Here is a 19,620-nt window from a genome sequence, read left to right as displayed (position 1 = left end):
AAAGCAGAGCATGAACAAACATATAAAAGAAAAATTATATAATATTATTACATAATAACATCCCATGAACATGGACTTTTTACATGAGGATGTCTTCTACCTTTCAATTTGATAATGCTTATACATATATAAAACACTAAAGAAGTTATAAAGAAGCAATCATAGCAACCCAACTGAACCAATGATGCTACAAGTGATATTGAGGAAGTGAGCTGCAGAGGTGTGTTCATGCAAAAGAGTTTAGTAAGCAGGAAAACAGGCAAACATGCTGTCAGGGCAAGCTTATCCTATTATGTATATAATCTTAATTGAAAATCTGTACTTGTAAAACTAGCAAGACTAGCTCAAAGTATCTAAGAATCATAATTCTAATAAAGTAAAACAAGTAAAGGTTTTTCCGGTATGAGGCGTACACATGAAGCAGTGTGTTAGTGGTGTACATGTTGCAGCTACATGCAAACAATGCTGTAACATGCACTGCTAGCTAGTTGGACGTGAGATAAGTAAGAAGTTACTATTTTAGTCAGTCTAACAGGAAGATTCTTATCGGACACTCATCAACCAATACACAATCTAGAGGTTTTTCTCAAGGCCTGTGTCACTGCATCCTGTCATATGCAAACTCTCTTAGTAGACAACACGGAAACACATCACAGTCAGGTTATAACAGAACACATGACATACAGATTAAACTACAAGACAAACATAGCCTGTCTTTCTACTTGATGCCTTAATGGAACTCAGATTATTGATGTGCTTTTCTATCAGTCCTTCTTGCAATAATGTCTACATATTATAGAGCTCTCTCCAAATCTCTGTACATATGGAATACAGTTAGTTGCAATTCAGTGAAAAAAAGGCCAATAAAAGTATAAAATACATGAGAAACTGCAGACTACTATGAAGCTTCTGTGCGAGAGCACTATGATGATGCAATGGACAATTACTGTCATTCTCATGGCAAGCAGTGCACTGAGATTTGGAGAGGCAGTGGGCTAGCAACAGAAAGAAGTGGCAGGCTCCAAATACCAAGCTATCAGCATTCCAAACAATGCAAACCCTCATGCTGCACATACCTGCAGAGTTCAGGCTACTACGAGGGACCCAGATTTTCCCATTCTCATCCTCCACCGGTGGACAAATTCGGAGTGTTGCACGGGCTTTGTCCTTCTGGCCTGCAGGGTTTAGGGCAAAAGAGTCACTGGTGCTGGATGATCTTTTACTTGGGAGTTCTTTCATCTCTACATAGATAGCATCAGAATCCATCCCTCTGGGTGATAACTGTGATTCTATCACCGGAGACAAAGTTGAAGGGTATGGCTTTGTCTTGGGTGGGATAAATGGAGGCAGTGATGTAACGTGGCGAGCAATCTCTGCTGCTTTTTCACTGGCACTGAGTTGTTTCTTAACAGGAAGTGGCAAACTCATTTTACTCTTCAGTTCTGACAAACATGCATAGTTTCCTTTCTCTTCCATTCCTAACCTTGAACTACCACCATTCTGTAATAGTTCAATCAACTTTTCATCATCTGTTTTGGAGGATTCTGTCAATTGAAGGTAAGGATTTGTCAACTGAAGTTGTTGCTGTACATGCAGCACAGTCAAGACTCTCATCTCGGGTTTGGTTTCTTCTACCTTAAGAAGGGGTTCTGTGATGTTTCTCTTCAACCCTTGACAGTTACTGGACTTACTGATGATTTCCACAGGGGCACCAGGCTTATCATCAAGAGATAGACTTTTACTACCTCTGTATTCCCTGGCTCTGTTCCTTTCAGGTGGAAGAGGAGGTGGCAGGTCTTTGGGGGAAGGTGGCATTTTGATTTCAGTGTTAGCCTCCTGGTAGCTAAGTCTGTTGGGGAAGCTTGATGAACGCTGTCTGCCAACCTTTATGTGAGGAACAGTTTCTGGCAGTTCAGGCTTACTCTGTTCTCCTTGGTCTGACTGACTACGTTCTAGGTAACTGGCTCGACTTCTTGCCCCTGTCAGGTTTTCTTGACTTTGAGATGCTGCTTTTTGGTCTCTGGAGCTTCTCCTCATAAATCTGGCAAGAAAGCCACCACCTTCTTTTGGTGTCTCTTGGGATGGTGTATTTTCAGCTGCCTGGCTTGTATTAGAGCTGATGTTGGATTTTGATGGTGTCTTCTTTTGATCTGATTGTCTCTTTTGGAAATTGAGCAAATTTGGAAAAGGCATTGCAGGTCTGGTCACCTCACTATTAGTATTCTGATTCAAACTGTCCCCTCCTGGTGTTGAAGATACATATGTCTGGAGTGTCTGCAGGTTTTGCAGGACTTGAGAATTTCTGTTACTCTGTAATCCAGTCATCTCCATATAGTTGCTTTCTTGCCTTGGCTGTCGCAAGTAAGATGCAGCTTCATCTATCGGCTCGGTTATTCTCAATTCAACTGAAGGTCTGGGACTAGAGGAATATCCATAAAGGTCACTTTCAGATGATGATGAGTCTGAAATTCTTAACTTCGGACATTCAGGTTCAAACTGCCCCATTTCCATATATTGACTAGCATGTTCTGTGTATCTCCCTCCCTGAGCACCAATTATCTGTGCTCGAGATGTGATACTGGTTCTGTGTGAATCAATGCCAACCCCAAAAGGGTGTCCTTCTGTTGGTGCCTTATGCTCTTCTTGAAATCCCCCCATAAGTAGGTAGGAATCTTGTGGTCCAACTGATGATGTAGAAGAGGGTTTTGAAGTCTGGAAAACTATCATTGGAGCATTGTCATATCCATGCAGCTTACCCTGAGACCCAACAGACCGACTCCTATCTCTGGAAGGAAGAGCTGGTGGTGTGAGACTCCCACCAGGGTGAGCGGCTACAACAGTAGACGTTTTTGACAGATTCTTTCTCAACAATGCTGGCCCTTTGGGTGGCAGCTCAGGCGGTGGAGTATTTTCCTTTTTTATGCATTCATTGGCATATATTGGCTCTCTCTGCCACTGAGGACCCCTCTCCTCCTCTTCCTCCCACTGGCTACTTTTTAAAGCGATACGGGACTCACTGGAGGACCTTGCTCCCAGTTTCTGTTTGATAGCTTGTGTATGAGGAGAATTCTCCTTGTTGAACACAGACACATTGCTCAAGCTGCTGCTGCAGGCACTGGAAACGACAAGCTTGTCTCCGCTTCCTGGAACACATACATGACTGGACTTGTCATCTTCATCATATTTAGACAGGTTTACATAGGGGAGTGGAGCAAGAAGTTTAGAATGAGAAGGGATTTCTTTCAGCTTGCTTAACAAATTAGGACTGAGACAGTTGGCTTCCATGTTCTGTTTTTCGGATCTTGTGGTTCTGAGCTGTGCTACTTCTGTGTTACACTTCTTGGTGTCTACCCACAAGTCTTTCTTGGTCTTCGGAGGTAGACTGGAAGATTTCTCTAACATGATTGTAGGAGCTTTGGTTCCTTTAAGGTCAACAGTTTTAGTCTCATCATCAAATTTACACACTTGCAAAATTTCATCCAACAGAGTGATTTCTCTTTGCAAGGAACTCTCTTCTCTTTGAAGTTTCTGAAGGGCTTCTTTCCTTTTAGTCCTGTCATTTGCCATTCTTATTTCATCTTCGATGACACTAAGTTGGTAGTTTCCCTGGCTTCCTAGACTTCTTGAGTACCCATGATAATCTCCTCTGCCTTGAAGCTTGAACAGATCTTTTGCAGAGCAGGCTGTGGACAGCCCGGTGACATACGGTTGAGAACTGTTCTCATATGGAAGGGAGGAGTAGGAAGCACCATGAGAACATACACGAGATGTGTCAGAACCTCTACCTAGGAGAGCAGAACATGATATGCAGGACTTAGCACTGTCTCTTTCTGACTTCTGACCTACAGCTTGGGACACAACATTTGCTTCAACTTTACGAATTCGTTTAGGGGGGACATCATATACTGCCAACAGTCTTTGTCGTTCTAGATTTTCAATGCTCATTAACTTTGACTTCTCTGCTAAGGCTCCCATCCTCCTGTAGTCCATGACACTTATGGAGTGTCGCTTCTGCCACCCCCAGTCCTCCTGATTCCGCATATCGCCACAGCAACCCAGCATGCTGGGTGGCAGGCCATGGTTGCCACTTCCGAAAGAAGATCCCACAGGGTCAAAAGCACCAGGGATCTGGGAGCCTGTGGTGGAATATAAATGTCCCCATCACATCATTGCCATATGTGCCCTCTTTTCATCACAACATCAACATACACAACAATATGTCATCAATTTATAAAGCTAGGAAACTAAAACAATTCCACTACTGAAAGAGGACTACTGACTTGAGATGAAGCAGACCTAATGTCACCACTGTTTGCTTGGCCTAACATGTTCTCTATGCTACAAACTTAAAGTACAAGCACAAACTATCTACACAGGTGGTAGATCTAATATTTGATTAAATGCTGCCTACATCATTTTACATATTCATAAAAAGAGGAATACTTGCTTCTTATAGCCCATATTTGAATCATAGTTCAGTTATTTATCACAAGCATTTCCCAGTTCCTGCCTCAAAGTCACTGTGTACAGAAAATCCATGTTAGAAATGGTCTTCAGCAGCCCGTGCTTGTCTAAAGAGGAGACATTGCTTGTTGTAAGAAGTGACTAATAGGATAGGGTGGTCAGACTTGCTGACTTGGTTGATGCATGTCATGGTATCCCAGTAATGTAGATCCATGCTCATGATGTGAATCACTGAATTGTCTGGTCCAGACTGGATTATTGACAGACATAACTATGGGTTTCAATTAGAGTAACTAGGCTCTCTGCAAACATTTGCAAAACAGTGTCACAGTACTATTGTTCACCTAATTATATATTACATTCACTTCAATAGTTTAACATGTTTCCAAAGTAGTGACTTGGTTGTAATTCCTTCCTGCCAGTACCAAATTTTTATTATTTTTATAACTTTAAACCGTAACTTATCATTCCTAATTTAACTTAAAACCTTAACTTAGCACTTCTTAACATAACTTTAAACCGTAACTTATCATTACTAATATAACTTAAAACCTTAACTTAGCACTACTTAACATAACCTTAAACCGTAACTTATCATTCCTAATATAACTTAAAACCTTAACTTAGCACTACATAACATAACTTTAAACCGTAACTTATCATTACTAATATAACTTAAAACCTTAACTTAGCACTACTTAACATAACTTTAAACCGTAACTTATCATTCCTAATATAACTTAAAACCTTAACTTAGCACTACTTAACATAACTTTAAACCGTAACTTATCATTCCTAATATAACTTAAAACCTTAACTTAGCACTACATAACATAACTTTAAACCGTAACTTATTATTACTTAATTAGGAGATAAACCTACTGTGTTTTGAAATTCGATATAGTCCCACTGTAGAGTAGATACCACTTTGTTTTAATTTTGAACCAAGCTCTTTAGTTTGATAAGCTGTCACTTCAGTTGGGACATTGTTTTCATGGACTTTCGAAGGGGAGTGTTTTCTTTCAATTCCCCTCCTGACAAATTCTAACGGTGGTGGTTGACGAAAAGAAAAGGTTTGTAAACAACATGTTGTCATGAATAAAGTTTTATAATGTTATATTTTACTTTCATTGTCTGTTGTTTCAATGAGGAAATAGCTTTAATTGTTCCCGTTCTGGTCACCATAGAACATTTCTCTAACAGTTTCATAAACATTTCATTTGTATGCAAAAGATATGCCTTTGTTAAATCCTTTAATGTCATCATCAAAGCAGTCAGGGTTGCGGCCTAGAACGCCCCAAACATCCGATATCAAACTACCATATTTCCACTGTTTGACATTACGCTGTCTATTAATTTCGCGAGAGCCCTTGACTCGGCGTGTATTAGAGACCTGGCTGGTATTAGAAACCCAGCGTGTATTAGAGGAAATATAGCTACGTTTTACAGTACATATGGGGGTGATCGATCGGCAGCCATTTTCTGTGAATCGATATGTAGGCTATCTATGTATTCATACACACGTTTTTTTTGTGAAAAGGCTTAATATATTTGAAAGGGGTTTCCGTAGCAAAAAGGAAACCTCTTTTTAACCAATCAGAATCAAGCATTCATCAATGTCATGGTAGAATATAACTTAAAACCTTAACTTAACATAACATAATATAACTTAAAACCTTTACTTAACATTACTTCATATAACTTTAAACCCTAACGTAACATAACTTATAATTTATAACTACAGATTATTTGAAAACATAGGCATACATCACCTCTTTGCAGTAGAGTTTTTCCTATACAGAAACAGAACCTACCATAACCTGAGTGTAATGTTATGAAATGCTATAATGGTATGAGGTACATGTAACTGTAAGTCTAGGCACTGGTTGCTAGTGCCCTGCCTGCTGCAGTGGTGAACAGCCTGACTCTGTCCTCCTCCTCCATGCTAGTTACACGGTCTTTATCTTGACTGCACCAAATGGTTGTGTTTTGACATAATGGATTATGTGAGCCTAAACATCCAATAAAGAAGACACTGGGTCCTTGTTTGCACTTCCCATCAACAGTGATGAGGCAAGGTGCTGCTTTAACTCCAAGTCTTTCATCACTAGGTATTTGCCTACTTAGAAACATAAACTGTTATCATAAAACATCTGTCCTCCCCCACACCGAGATAAGAGTACAGGTTTGCCCACATCCCAACCCTACCACAATACACAACAGGGGGAATTCATTACCATTCAAGCATGTTAACACAGATCAACACAAAAAACACCAGGTGCCCAAAATATTATAAACAGGAGTAAATAGGCAATCAATCTCTCCATTTGAAACCTGTCCCACAACTCAAAACAACCTTATATGTTTTCCACAATCTGCAAGTCCATGCCTATCATGTTACAGGATGTTGGACTTTTTCTTCCTGTTGGCAAATGAGGCTGCCCAGTACTGTTTCTGCAGACTGAAAGCTGACAATGGGACTATTGGAACCAACAATAACCTGAGGTGTGAGCTTTCTTGGGAACTCATTTTCTTCCAAGGAGAATGTTTCCCCATCCAAGATGAGAGATTAACATAATTCACGTGACAGAGGTGTAATGGCCTAAACAAACAAATTGTCAACCAGTTAATTCGCTAATGCATGAAATCACAATTTTAATTATTAATAGGAATTTCAAACAATGATCTATGCTAGTCACTAATGAGGGAAAATCTGTACACTTTGTACAGCTGTTCCAATTATTTTCCATAAATTGGTATCCAAATATTCTGAAATTGAATGAATAAAGACAATTTAATAAGAAAATGTCTAAGACATAACCATGAGAAAAATGTTGTGTGTTCATCCAAGCCTCATTTGCCTTGAATGTAACAACTCTAAGCCTTGTCAGCTGTTCACTGCAAGATCTGAGCCTATTTTGTCCTGGTTGAAACAGATGAGTGCCTCTCCAATGGCCTCCATAGAAAGGGAGCCGAGAGTGCCTGACTGCAGTTACTCAACACTGAGGTAACAGGACGCTGAAGGAGACCCCCCTCCCCCTTGAAACAAATGCAGAGCCAGTATTAACTGTAACCCACTATAAATACTGGCTACTCGTATATGATAGATAGGTTCATATGTCAGCTTCTTTCATCATTGTCTACAACTGGATCCCTGAAAGGTGATTTCCTCTACTTTAAACTAAAACAATGGTCCTATCATACTGTTTTATAATATATATCACTTTCTGTTAGTGTTCTGTGCAAATAATTATGAACCACAATTATGTTATTTACGTGTAAAATATTCAAATGTTTGTTGCTAGTAAAATGTAAGTTCCATCACCATTCAATACAAAACTGTTAATTCAATGCTGATTTCACATGACGTTAACAATGAGACATTACTAGCTGTAACTTGTTATCACAATGGCAAAGCTCTACAAGCAGATATCGCTAAAGCTGAAAGAAGAGAGAGAGCAGCTGAAATTGATGCCTTGTCTGAAGAAACGAGACAGCCACTGCTCCATACCAGGACATGGGTGAGACAGGGACAGAGAGAAATGTATAGCCTTCTGGTGAAATCAATGCTCACAGCACACAGCCAGACTTGCAATATAACACTTCAGAACTCAGTGAAGTTAGTCTGGTGGAAATCTGGTGAATATGATTACAAAGTATGAAATCAAATTGAAAATGGATAAACGATATACTCACTTCTTTTGTTTATATTACTATGGCAACTGGGCAGTTTTCCCTGGCTGGCCTGTTGTACAATGCTGGCAATTTCATCAGCCTGCTCAGACAGAGCCACATGGATTCCCATTCCTGGAAAACAACAAAGCAGTTTCCATCACTGTGATGTTGGAACTACAACAGATACTCTGTGGAAGTAATTGAGACATGTAAGATAAGCATGAAAACTATAGTATAAAGACTCTTCGTCCACAGCGTCCCTACATTCTTGCCCACATCTGTCCCACACTGTAGAAGGACTCCCTTTACTCACAGTGTGCCTACATTCTTGCCCACATCTGTCCCACACTGTAGAAGGACTCCCTTCACTCACAGTGTGCCTTCTTAGTGCCTGTAATTAGTCATACATCATAATCACAGACTATTAACAGATCCTATTGTCAGCCCTTAATATTTAATGTGGCTTTGTGCGGGGACTGACTTAAACTGTGGCAGTGCTATCTGAATGGTAGAACAAACAAAGACACTGGTAATCGGTAACGAGAGGCAGGATTAGTCAGACAGCACACTAGCAGTTCCCCTCTCAAGCCCATCAAGACATACAGCATCACATTGCCTTTTTACTACTCCTTCCACACCATTAAATTTCAAGTCTGAATCATAATTTGTTTCTGAAATATTACACCAAGATATTTTTTCTTAATGGTGAATATTAAAGTGCATTAGTACCAGACCCAAATACAAGCTGCTGTCCAGGTGTTGACATAATAGAGAAGCTTGTGGCCGTACAGACCCCTACAGAAGGCCACCAGGGCATGGGAAAGTTGGCATTTGTAAGCCATGTGGATGGAGTGTATTTTGTCACCTTTGCTGTTTACAGTGAACTGTAAGCCACATGGATGGAGCGTATCTTGTCACCTCTGCTGTTTACAGTGAACTTAAAGCCATGTGGATGGAGTGTATCTTGTCACCTTTGCTGTTTACAGTGAACTGTAAGCCACATGGATGGAGCGTATCTTGTCACCTCTGCTGTTTACAGTGAACTGTAAGCCATGTGGATGGAGTGTATCTTGTCACCTCTGCTGTTTACAGTGAACTGTAAGCCATGTGGATGGAGCGTATCTTGTCACCTTTGCTGTTTACAGTGAACTGTAAGCCATGTGGATGGAGCGTATCTTGTCACCTTTGCTGTTTACAGTGAACTGTTAGCCATGTGGATGGAGCGTATCTTGTCACCTTTGCTGTTTACAGTGACATTGAACTGTAAGCCACATGGATGGCGTGTGTCTTGCCACCTCTGCTGTTTACAGTGAACTGTTAGCCATGTGGATGGAGCGTATCTTGCCACCTTTGCTGTTTACAGTGAACTGTAAGCCATAAATGAGGTGCTTCAATTTTTTTCTGTTGGTTTACAAAATTTTGGTTTGTTCTTACAATGTCTTTAAAAGAAAATGCCAGTGGTCGAAATAAATTGTAACAAAACTAAGTCACATGCAGTGCAGGTCTGAAGCATGTACTTAATACCATGAGGGTATAAATTCGAAGTGAATCCTGCAATAGATTACAAACACAAGTCCAGATATACAATGACCACTTTTCAAAAGCCGTAATAACAGGATTAAATTGCGTACTTCAGACTTGGAATATCTTGTGTTTCATGCTCACAGTAAATTGTAGGCATGTATAACGTTATAATATGAACCCATTACCCCTTCTACACAGATGTATTTCCTGAAAAGTATACTCAAGAAAATATGGTAGGTGACCAAACCAGTATATTTATGCCCCTGGTCTGCACTCATGCGATACATGACTGTGGCTATTTTCACACCTACACAAATGCGGTAAACACTTTCTTATGCGTTATTTCATATTTTGAATGAATCTTCTTTTCAAAACAAAATAATTTGAGTGATAATTCTTGTTAACATTTTTAGACCATTAAAGTCTGCAGTATTAAAAAAATATCAGAAAGGTCACTTAAACTGTATTTTTATTTTGCTATTTCTCATGTCGGCAGATCTGTAAACCAACAACAACAAAATTAATCGCCAAATGCATATCAATATGTGAAACCTTGCAGCTATATCGAAAGTTGTGATAACCTGGGATATAATATAGGCACATTTCAGAGTATTTTCAAAACAATGAACATTTGATGTTTTATTGATCAGCCATTATTACAGAGTGTTAATGTTTTCTCTGCTGGGATAGAGGAATTTTGTATTGTCGATGTCAATTGCTCCATGTAATATAAAATGAAAAGCTTTCTAGACAAAACGCCTTCTTGTAATTATGCTATTTAAACAATGAAGGTTCAATGGTTGGTTTTATCTCTTTTGCGGTTACTCAAAACTGGATTCAACATCGGAAGCCACAGTGGGTTTGGAGGTCGAAGAAATTCCACGTTTTATCATACCATTGACAAGTTGAGATGGGTATTAAATCGAACAATGCAGCTTCGATGTATTTTTGCTGTGATTTTATTATATGTGAGTAAACTGCATTTATTTTTCACAACTAAAGGAAAATGCAGAATGGATGCAATTACATGCTGCTGGATACAAAGTATCATGAACATAATAGTTTTACAAATACATGTACTGAGACTGGGAATTTAATTTCATCACTTAATTTGGATTATCACACATTTTAGGAAAATTCTTGATGAATTTTTGGGAGCCAAGGGATACCCCGCAGTGCAACTGAGATATGGGAACAAGGCTTCCCAGTAGCAGCCAGTGGGTTCAGGTGTTTGTGGTACATACTGACTGCTTAACTCCAGACCAGTGTAGGAAGAGTACTGCCTTCAGTTGGACAAGCCCTCATAGGAAAGTGAAGCATCAGAATCCACAGGATATTCATGTACGAAGGGTAACCTTTTTCTGTATACATGAGTGAATGAGGTTAACACTACTACTAACAGATTTTCAGCTAAATGATAACATGAGGAAAGCCGATTGCAAGTCATAACACTTAAAACTTCAATGATACACATCCACACAGGTATGATGCTTTCAGGCCAAGAACATGTTGGGCAACTTGAATGATGGGCGCAACTCAGGACAGCAAACTAGGGCTCCATAGATCCCTGAGTTAATCATGCAAATGCCTTGGTAACTACACTTGTGACTTTAAGCACAACAATTACTTAACAAGCATGGTACATTTCAAGCAGAATAGGGTCACATTGGAGATTCTCTCTGGACTATCAGACTAAGAACAAATATATATTTATGATTTTATATAGGAATAGTTTAATTGTGTGGAATATGGCCCTTGCAAATGTACGTATGCTATCAGCAGCCTTTCAAGCACTGTCAAGATACTTTATCCTCACTACACCACGTAATAGTGTGCAAAAAATCTGATTATGTATTGAAAATAGTGTTAGGCCAAAATTTGAGTGTCTAAAGAGATCCCCTCCCCTGTATGCTACTGATTTCTCAACAGGATAACAAGAAGGCAGAAATAATTGGTATCAATGTCTGTTTAATTCCCAGTTTTATGCTCAGTGTTACCAATAATCTGCACCTCAGATAAAGATTATTCTGTGTCAGAACTAGAAAAAAGTTTGCCAAACATGCAATACAGGAAGCAGCCTCACTAGCAACTCTCTGAACTCACCAAAACTCAAAACATATCCTCAGCCTATACTCACTTTGACCTTTGTGTTACATTAAACATACCTTCTTCTTCTTCCAAATGTATTACCCAGGTACAAGCTGTACATCTCGAGTTCGGTACAAAATGTCCAATTGAGAATTGTTTTACTGGAGCCATGGCAAAAACTCTTAGATGCATGCATAAAATGATATGATCATGCATACACTGAAGTTGACAGAAGCTTTAACTTTACTCAAACAAATAAAAGTCAGAAGGAGTGTGTGCATAGACAGAAAGAAAAGGGAACATTTGGTGACTTATTGTGTAACAATGGAGTTTGATTGTTATTGTCCTAAAAAGATATATCACAGGTTCGGGTAGTCCCGTGGGTACCCGGGTCCTACTCAGGACTCATCCGACCTGAGTACCCCATCCCTGCCCTACCTTCCCACCTTCACATGCATCCTGATTCACTTGGCAGTCAGCTGGTCACAGCTATATCTGTTAATATCCAAGTTTGATTCCATTTAGACACAATTGAGGGATGATACTTTAATGCAACAAGTTGGTAATTGTGGAAAACAGGAATCCTGGTGTTGTAGAACTTCCACAAAAAACTCCCATGTACTGTAACATGGCCTGTCATGACACACAAGGAGCGGGTTTAGTATTTTATTGCAAGATCCACCAGCAATAAAGTGCCAGGTGACATCAGCCTCGTAACACTGCTGGGGTCATTGATTGTCCACATGCTCCTCTAAGTGATCTCTCATCTCTTCATATGTCGTTGAATAAGCCCAGGGATGTTGGGAATTTTCAATATTTGTTAGTGAAACTGGTTTGTGCAGTACATAAGCACAAGCTTTGGTATTACACAATGTGTAATACAGCTATATATTTATTAAACGGGTGATCACTCCACGGGCGAGTAATAAAAACTTGTACAGAACTCAACCAAAGTGTAGTTATGTGTGTCAAGTTTGGAAAGGGACATTGGTTCGAGCTTTTTATTATGAGTAACCTTGACCATCCATGTCAACCAATCCATTTGCTAGAATATTTCAAAGAGGCTAAATAATATTTCAAATAGCTAATATCAGATATGTGAGTGACAGTTGTATAGTTTATAGACACTGTTAATACATGGCATTTAACAGGCAGAATGCTGCCATTGTGACCTGGCAAAAAAAGCCCCATTAGCAGGTATTTATCACATCAACTTTCATAAGGAGAACTTCAAGGAATAGCTATGAAATGTCAGCTTGATGGGTAGGTCGACATATTTACTTGGTGAAAGAAAATATCTGACCCCTTGGAAACTCGACTGAAACATCCTGGCAACTGAAGTTCTCCAAACTGCAGCCAGCGCAATCTGTAGGCTCCAATCTACATGACAAACAAGCTGCCCCATTCTTTTGTCCTACCCCTCAAATAATGAATCACTCAGGAAAACTGAATTTATCAGCCAATTACATGTGTGTACTTGATTGCCGGGGTAGGAAGCTGATGCTGCCCTCATAAGCTCAAACTCCAAATTATTGTCCAACATCCTGCTTCATTATCATCAGCATCAGTCATCACACTCCTCCCACACCAGCTTCAAGTTTCCAATAAACCTAACAGCTTTTTCTGCCACAGTATTCACACATGTATATATATGTTTAAAGCCTTACATTGAACGTTTCATCTAAGCCTGTTAATGTGGAAAACAACTGTACTGTTCATCCCTGTGGAGATCTAACAACAATGAGGCAATCTCCAGTGGGCAGTTTCTTCAAAATAGGTCACAAAAATAAGTTGACCTTTGATATTACATTGCTTCGTAGTGCTCTATGTGCACTGATTTACCAACAGAACAGTAACAGAATTTAGCTAAGATATAGTCTATGAATCTTTTATTACACAATACATTTTGCTTCCAAAATTATGTTTCTAATGCTGTTTTGTGGAATACGGATAGCTAAGACTTGCTTTTTCAGTAGGACTTGCTTTTTCATTGGTTTTGATTAAATTAAATGCGAAATCCCATAGAATGTGTAACTTTTTAAACCTATAGACCAGTATTTACACATATGATTGAAATATTGATCTTTCAGAAACAACACAACTGCCATACTCCTGTTTGAACACATTGAAAACACTTGTTCATTCAAGAAATTCACTAAATTTTCAATGCACAGTGAATTTCAAAAGCAAAGCCCAGAAATAATGCTTACATTTTAACTGGAAAGATGTTTGCATGACACACCAAGAAACAAAAACAATTCTAACTTCCATCTTTATTTACCGTATATCACTGTGTATAAGGCGAGTTTTTCGTACCTAAAATGAGGGGGCTAAGAAGGGGGGTCGTCTTATACACAGAGTCGAAGATCTCACATTTTTTTCCACTGGCGATGTCAACCGGCGTCCGATAGCCAGCCCAGCATTTGACAATAAAACTTCGCATTTCGTCCTAAATAACTGTTCCAATAACTATTTCCATACATAAACATGATTTGTATCTCTTTTCCTTGAATAAAGTTTAATAATTTCTGCAAATAAAGTTGAAATGACCCTCGCCTCGATGCAGATTGTCAAACCACCTGACACGGTAAAACAATCAACATCCGTGAGCAGAGAGCCGGAAGTACCGGTAAGCATTTGCATATTGCGCATGTGACCTAACATGTGATAACCGGTGAAGCTGAAATCAATTCCCGCTGTTTTTACAGTTGTATTAACAAGTGTTGGAGACGGTGTGTACAAGTGATTGTGGAATAAACACGCTGAATGTGAAGCAAACATAAGCCTAGTTAGTTACAACATAATTAATTGGCGATTAAATTACTCACCATTGTCTCTTATATGTTATTACTTCATAAATGAATTTTATTTTACAGGCACCAATTTGGTGTCGTACCGTGTAAACACAAAATGGCGACGTGTGCTGGAGTTACACACGCGACCTATCATTGTAGAAAAAAAACAACGCAAGATAAACATATTTTTATTGCATATATAAGGTTTGTGTGCGCACTTGTGATGTGTGCGAAATACGCATCAGTCAGAAAGCGCACGTTAAATCTCCAAAGCAACTAACTAACTAACTTGTGATGTCCGTGTGCGAAATATGCTACAGTTGGAAAGCGCACGTTAAATCTTCTATATCAGTCAGACTTGTGATGTGTTTCATTCCCGGTCGCCTTATACACGGAGTATAGGATTTTGGGTTGATTTTTAAGGCGTGTACAGGGGGGGTCGTCTTATACGTGGGGTCGCCTTATACACAGCGATATACGGTATAGATATTTGTCAAAATACCATCAGACGACCTCCCATTGATGTAGTATAAAGCTTAGGGTATTACACAATCAGTGACTGACTTTAACCTTCAGTCTCAGCCTACTTATTGCTGGAACATTTCAAATGTCAAACATAGGTCATGTCACAACTGTACAGTCTCTAAAGAATAACTGCCAACACAGTCTGATTATTACTATTAACTAGTTTAGCAATGAGAAAATGATCTGACAAATAACAAATGCTGCTTGAGTTATCAATAAATAGTTTTCCTTGGTTTCATTTTCTTGAATGTTACCTCTAGTTACCTAGAACTTATAAGAGGGTCACCCAACATCTAATCAGATACATATCAATATAATATATATCAATTTTTTGTAAAATTACAAGCGTAAACATCTTAGACATTGAGTATACAAGTTTTTATGCTAATTTCTAAAAGAGTGAACTTGACCTACAATGCCACCGAATATTGTGTCTCATTCTCTGCTACTCTTCATATAAGTGATAGACTTTGCAAAGAAAACAGCAATGTCTTGACATTGAACTGCCTTCACGTCTACTGGAACATTATTCTTGATGTTCGCATGTGTACTGACATACTGCATTTAAGGTTTTGATAATGTTGGTGATCAACAAATTCTGAAATAATGCAATAGAAATTTTAGAAAGAAATACAATAATGCCCTCTATCAATGAAAGCTTTAATCAAAACGTATTTGGAAATATAAGCTTTCAATAGGAAATCTATGAGCACATTCTTACCAATTATACATTCGCATTTCAAATTTAAAAGAAATATTTACCAGAAAGTCCTGTCATGGAAAAAATGTGAATGCTCACCTCGTCCACATTTTGAACCTCCTTCAAAGCAAAACTTGCCATCCACAGATCCAAACCGCCTCAGATCACATATCTGCCAAGATTGAAGGATTTTGGGTGGTATATATGCCGTCATACAGAACTTCTGTCCATGAATGTGCAATCGAATCAGCTCCAAAGGGAGACGACTGTTGTGAGGAACTTTGGCCAGTCTAACCGGAAACTGATGTTCTGAAAGGTGCATATGTTCTAATAAGTCCAACAATGAGTAGGAAGTTTTGTTTCCCTGGTGGTTACAGTAAAACAAGAGAGTGTAAGAGGAATATGTCTCAATGATAAATGTGGCGTGTGTAGTCAGAACCTTGTCATGGAGAGTTACTTTACAGAAAACATCTCCACTTCCTGTTGTACTTGTCGTTTTCAATGAGCTTGAGCTATTTAAAGTTACTGAAACTTGTACATCACAAACACAGAATCAATTTCTATTATTTCTGTCATCAGTTTCAAACATGAGAGAAACATGAATAGGTTCTTCTAAATTAAGCTCTTTTGATGTCAATTTGTTTTGAAGTAAGCATGAGTGTTATTTTTAACCTCGCAACTTGTCCAAGGCAGTTTCCTGGAGGGAAGAGTCAGTACCGCAGGGTGTACCTATTTGTGCTCACATCCAACTAACATCAAATAACCATAAATAACTTGGTCATAAATAAACAGTGATAAAAGCATAATATTGAGACTTGGACTTGATTGGCAGAATGAAGCTGAGCCCCATGCAAGGCGACATTTTGAATGCATAGTCCACATTGTTATAACATTGATATGTACAAGTGCAAGTATTCATTCCAACTGTTCACAATTCTGTATCTATCAGAAAACCCATAATTCTCAGAGGGTGTTTACATGTTTGTTTGTTATTTAACACCGCACTCAGCAATATTCCAGCTACATGAGGGCAGTCCGTAAATAATCAAGTCTGGATCAGACAATCCAGTGATTGACATCATGAGCATCGCCCCACGCAATTGGGATACGATGACTTGCATCAACCAAGTCAGTGAGCCTGACCACCTGATCCCATGGTCGCCTGTTAAGACAAGCATGGGTTGCTGAAGACCTATTCTAACCCAGATCTTCACGGAGCTGTTTACATGTAATGATATTTGCATGAGTGAGGAATTGCACCTTGATGCATGAAGATAACCAGGGTAAACACAAGAATGAGTATGTTCTGGAAGCCTGCTTGAACTCTGGAACACTGAGCATGTAATTCATGTCCAATACCTACCCTGGCCAAGACTCCTGCGTATTTTGATTTCAAACTGTATCATGTTTTCTCGTGACTCGTAGGCCAGGAGAGTGACCTGTTTTTGGCACACCAGTGCCATAACATTGGCCTCCTTGTCCAACTGGAACGACTCAATACCATAGAAGCCTTCCAGTGGAAACACCGACTTGGGCTTGCCACCATCACGCATTGCTTCTTTGACATCCTTGTATAACAGAACCTGTAGGCGATCTGAAATGAAGAAAATTCATATTTTTGTATAACAGAACCTGTAGGCCATCTGAAATGAAATAAATTAGTACCTTTGTATAACAGTATTTGTAGGCAGACTGAATTGTTGGATTGACATGTTTGTTTAACACTTTACACATTCTGAAACCATTGCAGCAGTATCCCAATTGGATTGCACAAAAGTACTCATGTTGTGTGAATTGAAGCCTTATTTTGGGAATGACTCATGCACACTGTGAAAACAGGGCTACCCCTTGCACCCATAACAGGTAGCAGATATCTGAATGAAGCTGGCCTGTTGTCCTCACTGTCATTGAAGAAGCATAAAATGTGCACCAAGTCTTGTGATCATCTAACTTGAACACATGTGTAAGATTGTGTTGATAGTAAATAACTGCTGCTGAATGCCCAGACATCTGGGATTAGCATTTGGTGTCAGGTATGGAGGGCAATGTTCTAGTCTTTCACTGGGAAGCCGGGGATTGGAGTCGAATGGAGTTTTATTACCTCCACAGAAAGACCCACAAACATACACAACAAAGTTTCAAATGTTCTTAACTAGGCTGCCATAGCAATGCCATCAAAGGAAATGAGTGACATCATGATGCTAGTTCATGACATAAATTCATAAATGTCCCTTCACTTGTCAGTGACGGCTGCAGCCAAAACAGAGATACCGGGAGTCCCAATCTGCAGGCTCTAAAATCTACCCGTCTAGTATGTTGTATACTCCCACACTTTCTACACAGCATCTGTGTGCATCAACTCCTGTATGACCCATTCATACAGGCATGTGCCAAACAACATCATACTGGCTTGCATCTTCACATGCATGCATGCACGCAACCAACAGTCATGTGCATATGACATGTTGTAAGCCAATCAATCATATGACAGGTGTACAAATAGCTGATGTGACTGGAATCCAACACATACATGCACACAGGGCACACAGGGCACACAGGGCTACTTGACAACGGAACCCAAGATTGGAGGGAACTCCTGAACAAGGGCAAACAGAAGGGTTAAAAAGGCTGTTAGATTGCATGGTGTCATAAACTTCAAGATAAATTTTCACATTTTCACCTTGCATCCCAGACACTGTTTTCTCAGGAACATTTTTTTTTTAGTTACATGATAGTACAAAAAATGTGGCACTGCCCTGTAGTTCACCTGGACATATCTTCAACAGCTTCAATCTGATTATGGTGACAAACATCAATGCAGTTTCAGAAGAATTATTGGTGCAATAGATTCTAGGAAAGAGTAAAGGACATAGCCACATCGTTGCAGTCAACAACTTTTTAGAACATGTGTTGTAACGCAATCTGAGAAAAAGAAAAAGATATCTTTACAACGCTCCACCAAAGTTGGCTGCCAATCACGATGCCTTGAGAAAACTTGAATCTACTCATTCCATACAAAGTTTCAGCTTTCTCCTGGTGGTTCTTGAGAATAAGGTTTCAAAACTCTTGCTTTGATCATCTGTTGTTCATCTCTCGTTATATTGCCTGAACGGTTTCTTTCAAGAAATTCTATTTCCATGGCAACCATATGTGAAAACCTACTTCTTGCCATTGCTCCTCCATGTATGCAGATAATTCAAGCTTACGTGGTAGCAGGCATATGTGCACTGGGGTCAAAGATATGCTCTTCCAATGTTGATTATTATTGCCCATGATAACAAGAGTTCATTCTAAGCCTTGCCACTGTGCCAATTGCACATTCAGTTTTCAAATGACACACATTGAAATTATGGAGCGACTATGATGGTGCCCTGTGAATTGAAATAATTCCAATCTAATAAAACCAATAAAGTATACCCATACCAAAACAGCATGACTTTGTTTTGCTTGTAACTCCAAAACATGCACTCACCAATACTGCATTTTATCATATAACGGGTAGGTTTCTCGGCAGGAAAAAATCAACGGAAAGAAACTATATCTGTTGGGATTATATGCGGATAGAGATGCAAATATCAACGGTCAAGTAGGCTACTTTCACTGTTTACAAACGGGCACAGGTATGTTGCTGACAAACCTAGAAACATAATTTGGGCGAACCGGGATTCGAACCCAAGATCATAGGTTTCTGGCGTGCCCAAGGGATGCAACTCTGCACAGCATGTCAGATGAAACTCGTATGCCATGAGAACGAGAGGACAGAATGAAAAAGTTTGCTTTGTCCATGCGAGGTGATCTTTTCTGTTTAATCAGTGTGCTAAAACTGGTACAGTTCTAGACCTATCTTCC

General features: G+C 39.3%; 1 protein-coding gene across 2 annotated transcripts in view; it reads right to left on the bottom strand.

The window, feature by feature from the left end:
- LOC139468125 (uncharacterized) overlaps nucleotides 1–19,620 on the bottom strand; it is a 51,346-nt gene that overhangs the window by 6,377 nt on the left and 25,349 nt on the right. For both annotated transcript variants that reach the window (XM_071249881.1, XM_071249883.1), the window contains exons 3-6: nucleotides 17,135–17,365; nucleotides 15,871–16,080; nucleotides 8,161–8,271; nucleotides 1,077–4,136 (exon numbers count right to left, since the gene is read on the bottom strand). In XM_071249881.1, the coding sequence (XP_071105982.1) occupies nucleotides 1,077–4,136; nucleotides 8,161–8,271; nucleotides 15,871–16,080; nucleotides 17,135–17,365 (3,612 nt within the window). The remainder of the gene's footprint in view (nucleotides 1–1,076; nucleotides 4,137–8,160; nucleotides 8,272–15,870; nucleotides 16,081–17,134; nucleotides 17,366–19,620) is intronic.

The sequence above is a fragment of the Haliotis cracherodii genome, unplaced genomic scaffold (genome assembly GCF_022045235.1).
Source record: "Haliotis cracherodii isolate W230 unplaced genomic scaffold, xgHalCrac1.p SCAF_2, whole genome shotgun sequence".
Taxonomy (NCBI): Eukaryota; Metazoa; Mollusca; class Gastropoda; order Lepetellida; family Haliotidae; genus Haliotis; species Haliotis cracherodii.
This window is presented reverse-complemented; position numbering and strand designations above follow the sequence as displayed.